The sequence below is a fragment of the Bidens hawaiensis genome, unplaced genomic scaffold (genome assembly GCF_021521415.1).
Source record: "Bidens hawaiensis isolate Kalapana, Puna unplaced genomic scaffold, B.hawaiensis_p1.1 tig00004021_1, whole genome shotgun sequence".
NCBI classification, from domain to species: Eukaryota; Viridiplantae; Streptophyta; class Magnoliopsida; order Asterales; family Asteraceae; genus Bidens; species Bidens hawaiensis.
Genome location: NW_027491237.1, coordinates 67,792 through 75,082, shown reverse-complemented (window position 1 = coordinate 75,082; position 7,291 = coordinate 67,792). Strand labels below are relative to the sequence as shown.

Genomic DNA, 7,291 nt, shown 5'->3' with positions numbered 1-7,291 from the left:
AGATGATAAGTTTCCCCAACATGTCTTCTTTTTTGTTAATGATACTCCATTTTTAAAACATAGTTACAGTTTGACTTTCAAAAGTCAAACTCTGTCACTTTCTGGTATTGAGATTGTTGTTGGTCGTTTTTTGTTCTGGGAAAACAATCAACTGATACATTAAGTTATGTAGCAAAGGTTTGCAAGCCAAAAGATATTGGCGATTATTATCATCAATTTCGAATTTGGAAAGTGCTAGTTTGACTTCAGAAAGTCAAACTTTAATTTCTGATAAATTCACTTCTGTGTTTGTTTCAGGTATATCGCTCATGAATATTATACACATTAGAAGACGAGGGTGCGAGTTGTTATAACTCAAAACTAGTTTTACGGATGTAGTATTCACCGGATTAGGATGCAGTTTTGGTTGTTGTCACGCCTGCCCATAATGTATGATATTAGTATACAATGTTATATCTTTACTTCACTTGGAACGCTCAAAGCTCTCTAATGATATTAATATATGAAATTATATGTTTTCTCAAATCATCATTTACTGGTTACTACTTCAGCTCCGTTTTTGTTATTTTAAAGCTTCACATTTTATATTTAAACATTGAGAGTTCAAAGTCACATACTTTGTTATTAAATCATTTGACATGCTCTGGCTTTCGGCACTTGTCTGGACGGCCGGCCGACTATGAAAACATTCCTTTTAGCATAACATTTGTGATTACCATTTGTATTTCTTGATCTTTATGTTATTACCATAATTTTTTGTTTAGTTTATAACCTGACCAACTATTTCAGTCAGTTATTCAAGTTCATCGAGTTGTACTTTAAAGTCATTGTGTTTTGTTTATCTTTTGTTAGGATAAGTTTATCAGTCTGAGCCATAGTTCATTTAGGTTTAAATATAGTCTGAGCCATAAATAGATTGGTAAGGTTAATGGTTTATGTGTATCAATCGGTTGTTCTTGATTAGAACCATCGGTTTTCTGTACAACTGAAAAGAGTTGATCTAAGAAAAAGAAAAAGAATTAGAATTTACGACTTCATCCAAGTCTAAAAAATCAATACAAACATTATACAACTTGATAACTTAACATGATCGTCACACTAGCAGGCACCCCTCACCTATCACCTACTTGCCATTACCATTACCACCTCTCCTACAACCGCATCGGCATCGACATTTTCTTTTACAGCCACTTGTTTTTCTCAATGATATAAATGTCAAATTAATCCTTTTTAAAATTTACAATTCTTTTATCTAGTTCACCAACATGGGATAATTCATTAGGAAAAACTGAATCCTATTTTGTTTTGAAAAAGTTGGTTTTAAGCCTTGAAAATGGTTGGCCACCAACAAACACACATACATACATGAACTCAACTTAAAAAGTAAAAACAACTAAAAAAAATCCCAATCAAGAAGACTAGCTGAGGTAAAAACATAAAAAAGGTAAAGTAAGGGGAACACATGTTTGGGCTGTATCCGCTAATGTGTTTATCTACCTCCTCTCTTGTTGCATAAAACACCAAGAGTTTTAAGTTACAAGATGAAAAACAAAAACAAAAAAAAAGCCAAGAAATCCAGGTTATCTGTAAAACCAAAGGGTATTATTGGAATCATTTCCGGCTAGAAAGATAGATCCCGGAAATTATGGCCACCCCTGCAACCGCCACTCCAACCATTGACAAAACTTTTGATACCGAAATTGATGCTTTTGCTGAAGGCAACTCCATAAGCTCCTTCATCTGCATCGGCCCAAGGCACAAAGCAGTATATATTAAAAATCATTCATTAAACCAGTTTATTATTGTAACCATAAATTTATCCAATTATTTCATGGGAAAGAATCACTGACCTCAACAGGCTGCTTCCAATACTTTTGTATCCCCTGAAGGTGCCCTTTGCCCACAACTGCAACCACAGAACCATGTTCGCGTGCTACTCTCAGCAAGCTCGAAGACATGTACCTACACACAAACCATGTTACAAAAGGCACTTTAAGTTCAAGGAGTTTAGGTCCCAAACGTAAGCTATTATATAACATTTGTAAACTAATTCTAGGTAAAATGCAATACGCTACTAGTCCTTGAATCCCAATAAATATGATAATAAAAAGAATTACACGTAACTTAATGATATTTAAAGCATCTTATGAAAATCTTTATTTATGTACAACCAAACAAGCTAAAGATACAATGAATCAAGCTACATGTACAGTAAAAAAAACCCTTAAAAAATAGGTATAGGAAAATGATTTACAATATCATGAAGTATTTTCAGAAGGGCTAGATAGCAAAAGTATGATCTTATTAGAATCTTGATGTGAAAATATGCGATTTTTTCTACTTATTTTCTTGTGATTCATGTTTAGTTGTTATTTTCTTAAGGAAAAGAAAAGATAAGTGAAGCATATAATACAACATAAAACAACTGAAACTAAATCGTTTTAGAAGAAATTGGTCTTAAATATCATCTTCTCGCAGTCCATGTGGTCAACCTTGATTAAATTATAGAATAAATTACAACAATCAGCCTTGTGGTATACATAAAGTTATAGAAAAGATCCATAAATTAAAATTATCATTCATGTTAATGAAACACGTCTTGTCTATAGTCTCTATATATATACTCACTACTATATAAACTAACTGGTTTATATCGTTAAATTACCGACTATCGTTATTTTGAGTTGATTAGACCTTTAGTTTTCATAGGTTGTCAAATGGACGGGGAGGCAGGTTAGGCACACAGATCCATTCCTAATTTATATAGATAACTAGAAGGACATTCAGTACATAACTAACTATAAGTAGACAACACAACTACAAGAACTGCATAAACACTAATATTTGTTGCTTTGAATGACTAAATGTAACATATAAGGCGTCAACGCAACAAATAATTGCATGTCAATCTCTCTTCCACTACCTATGATTAATACTACATATAAAATGCTTATTGAAGTTCTATGCTTAAATCTGATGTTGTATTTTAATATTATTAGATATAAAACAATTTTTTTAGGTTTTATGCATTTGAATATGCTTCAGATGGCCTCCTACCCCACCCGTTTGAGCCTTTCTTTTCTTATTAAATATTATAGCTTAAGTTACTTTACCACTAAGACAAAAATGTAATCCATATAAAAGTAAACTGGCAAAAACTTCCACCTCTAAATATAACAATATCCTACTCAGCAGAAGCAAATGATAAATATGTGATGTGCATACACACACATACACACATACACACATACACACATACACACATACATACATACATACATATATATATGCAAGTACACATATATAGGAGGACATTCATTACAGAACCATTTTGAGAACTGTATAAACACTTGTACTTTGCTTTAAATGTGATAAGGTGATTATGTAACCGCCGAACCGCCCACTACATCTGATGAGCACGAGAACAAGTGTTTATTGCAGGCCTCTACTTATAATTGATTGTGTAATAAATGCACCTTTACATACATGTATGTATGTACGTAAAGCTATATTAATGTACATGTACGTGTGTACACATATGTGTGTGTAAAGCTATTAAAGATGATACATGCATCAAAGAAGATACTAACTTGTCTCTTTCATGCACAAGGGTTTCCATTAGAGTAGGGAACTCCTTGCTCATCTCTTGAATTACAAGTGTAAGCATGTCCACATCATCCAATTCCTTCAACTGTTACCAATAATAAATGCATTATTCACAAAAAGCATAAATGCAAATATAATCACCACCTTTTTATATAAAATTACATGGAAAACAACAGCATTGATATGTTAATGAGACAAGTACCATTTCATTTAAGCGTGCAGGGCTTGGTAAGAATATTGATTGGAACATCAAGGTATATACCAGCTTTGTTTTATGCCACAGTGGCATTTTTGACCACGTTCTGCGTAATGTTATCTGTTGAATAATCGCATGAGCAAAAAACGGCGTGTTATCTGTTAATATTATAAAATATAGATTTAAGGAAGATATATAATATCATGATCTTACGTTTACTGGACGGTCACCAAGAACCACCTTTCCGCCATACTTCATGGCCTCTTCATATCCAACACGAAACTCACTACCAGGGAAGACCTCAAGCCTACTAGCAACCTGAAAGGACATAAGATTGACACACCTTAAATACACTTCTCATAAAAATATCACATGTAATAACCTTGTTTAAATAGAATAACCATAATTAGTTCTTTAATTTGACGAGCATAAAAACAAAATAGAATAAGAAAGCATAACGATACATCATACAGCAGAGTGGTTTTATATATGCCTAGACTGAATAAACAACCTAATTATAAGCTTGATTCATTTAAGAACTGAGATATTACTTGGTACGGATGTTCACTAACAAATATTATGAACAAAATAGCAAACTATGGTTTAAGGAAAAACAAACTGAAAGTATGAACCAATTTTTCTATGTCCAAATTCGTTAGTTTGTACAAGAAAATTTAAGGCGATAAAATATGAATCATGAATATGACACTTATCCCTAAAAAGGAAATAAAAAAAGATCAATGGAAGGTTTGGTTCATATGGTCGGTTCCAAGTTCCAAACCGCATCATTAAACCGCCACACTGGAACCTAACCTTGAAACAAACAATATTGATCTCAAATGAGCTGACTTCCTTCGATTTGGGCAGTTTACAAACACCCTTTTATACATTTTATATGACCTCATTTTTCCCTTTATGTAGTTTGCATGTCTCAAATTATATTTTTAAGTTGATTTTTAAACATACCACACATTTTTCTATAATATAAATGAACACATGCATACATATTAAAACATTATCATTAGACGAGGACAGTTACATGAGTCGTTATTAAGTATGAGATGTCAAAATCAAAATTATCTGCACTAAAAGAAATTTGTACCCGTATTTTTACAAAGTTTTAAATATAATGATTTGATGGTATACTAATCGTTAGCTTATAACCAATTTAATTATTTATAACTACTTAAAAAACTAAGAGATAGAATATGTTTAGCACACATATTATGCATATAAGATCAGTCATTCAATAATTTAATTATTTTATTACAATATGCAAGTATGAACAATAATATCATACCTTAGCAAGAAACCAACTGTAAAGTATTCCAAATGTGTTGTGATTCTTCTTCCACAAGTCCACCATTTCTCCCATTGTAGGTATCTATCCAACTTAAAAATCAGTACAGTTGCAAACTAGAATCTATATTCCTATGTGTGATATTTGTGTCCCCAAAATAATAAACAATTAATAAACCCGAATACCTTTAAATTCTGAGGAGTGAGTACAGCCACACGATTTGAGCATAACTCCAGAAAGACAACCTGTGTTCATAAAAAATAGCAAAAAATCATAACTACAGCCGTTAAACTGCCAAAAGGTTCATCCATCAATCAAATGTAATAAGTTATAGAGAGAATTACCTCTGGTTTCAAAAAACTGATCACGGCTTCAACTTCTTGGCAGGACTCCTACCAAAAAAAAATGACAATTAATGAAAATTCCACACGTAATTTCTGGATGTTAAGACACATTCATTATTCAAATAAACATTTATGTGCATTTATGATTCAATAAATAAATAAAACGTAAGTCAATCTTTAAACGCCAATATCAGAGCTACAAAACAGGAGATAATTGAAATTTCAAAGTAAAAACATAATACAGATCTTCATAACAGGACTAGGCAGTGACCTACAAATTAGCTTTCATTATAAAAATGTGTGGTGTATGCTTAACTGTAAGAAAACACAAAATTAAGAACAAACTAATGACATCTACTTAATTAAGTTAATTATAAAGTTACGATTTAAAAACAGATAAGCTATTGTGGTTCCAAAAATATATATTTTTCAGCTCCATTTTTCGTTACTGAGAAAGGAAAAAGAACAAATCAAACTGGAACTCCAGGGAAAATGTAGATGAAAACAACCAGGGAAACAACAAGTAGTTATAGAGCATGTAATCTACTAAAGAAATAATAATATCAAAATGGCTCCAAAGATATTTAATATAAACTTAAAACAATACTAGCATCACAACTTAAAACTGTAAGTCGAAGAGATTTATGAATTGGAGTGGTAATAGCATGTTTCATTGCTATACCACCGCCTTTAACTTTACCTACAAGGTATAATGTATATATAGTTCAACTATCAACTATTTAACCTGCCCCTGCCTACCTCATTGGCTGATCATTTCAATGTGTTTTGACTCTACTACATCCATATAGATACACAGACTTACCCATATTTGTGTATTCCGTACATAAAAATGTACTTATTTTCGTTGAGGCAAGATATCAATTGACTAAACACACGTTCAACAAACTTTCAACTTCAATGAAATTCACCAAATTTAATAACTTAGAAATGAAACAGAAACTATACGAGACAGACAGGAATCAGTTTCTGAAAGGTAAGCTAATGCAGTACAAAATGTAGGTGTTTTTCCTGAGACACTAACAGAACTTTTATCCCGATTCAATCATCAACATATCACAGTTTCCTACAAGTTAGGTTTTAAACATCAGGAGGTGTTGCAACATGATTCACATTTTGATACTTTCCTTGTCAGGTAAGGAAAAACTATGTAACCTAAACAACTAGATATCAGATAACATTACTATTGAGCAAATTCACATCAACTGAATTGAATTGTATACCATAGAAACATGTGCGGTTCCAACGAGATACACATCGCAGTTTCCTCCTTCAACAGAGGACTCACACGACAGCTTCACCACACTCCGTAACAGCTCCTCAGTCCTTAGCTCACCTTCATCATTTTCATTTTCACATCAATCAATTTCTCATCAGTTATAATAATCGCAATTATCCGTATAAAAATAACCTAATTCTATACAGCACGAATTCGAACCTCCAACTTCATTCTCATTCAAATCGCGACTGGCTTCATCAACAACAACGCTCCGATCGTCATCGGTTGCTAGAACAGAATCGGAATCCATCGCCGTCGAATTACGGTGGCGGATTTGTACCGGAGCTCCGGCGGATATTTTCCGGTACGATAAGCGGACGGCCGGTGAGAGTTTGTTGTGATTGAAGAGGTGCGACTCGAGCGAGTTGACCAGGGTTCGAGTTAGAGTGAGTCCATTCATACATACATACACATACGTTTCTTAATGTAATGTGTTTGCCCGGAATGAATTAGGCCTTCCTTCAATCACTAGTAACAGAATGACACTTTTACATGAATTGCATTTGTTGAGATCCTATATTCAATAGGTGGTCCTTGTACAAAGACTA

The 7,291-nt window shown here is 32.9% G+C and overlaps 1 protein-coding gene across 1 annotated transcript; it reads right to left on the bottom strand.

Moving 5' to 3' along the window:
* Window positions 1-1,460: 1,460 nt before the first annotated feature.
* Window positions 1,461-6,993, bottom strand: LOC143625221 (uncharacterized). The gene is made up of 10 exons (XM_077095636.1): window positions 6,888-6,993; window positions 6,688-6,800; window positions 5,447-5,494; window positions 5,288-5,347; window positions 5,103-5,186; window positions 4,016-4,120; window positions 3,809-3,922; window positions 3,591-3,691; window positions 1,851-1,962; window positions 1,461-1,740 (listed from the first exon to the last, which is right to left on the bottom strand). The coding sequence occupies exons 1-10, from the start codon at window positions 6,991-6,993 to the stop codon at window positions 1,612-1,614; spliced, it is 972 nt and encodes a 323-aa protein (XP_076951751.1). The 3' UTR covers window positions 1,461-1,611.
* Between the last annotated feature and the right edge of the window lie 298 nt (window positions 6,994-7,291).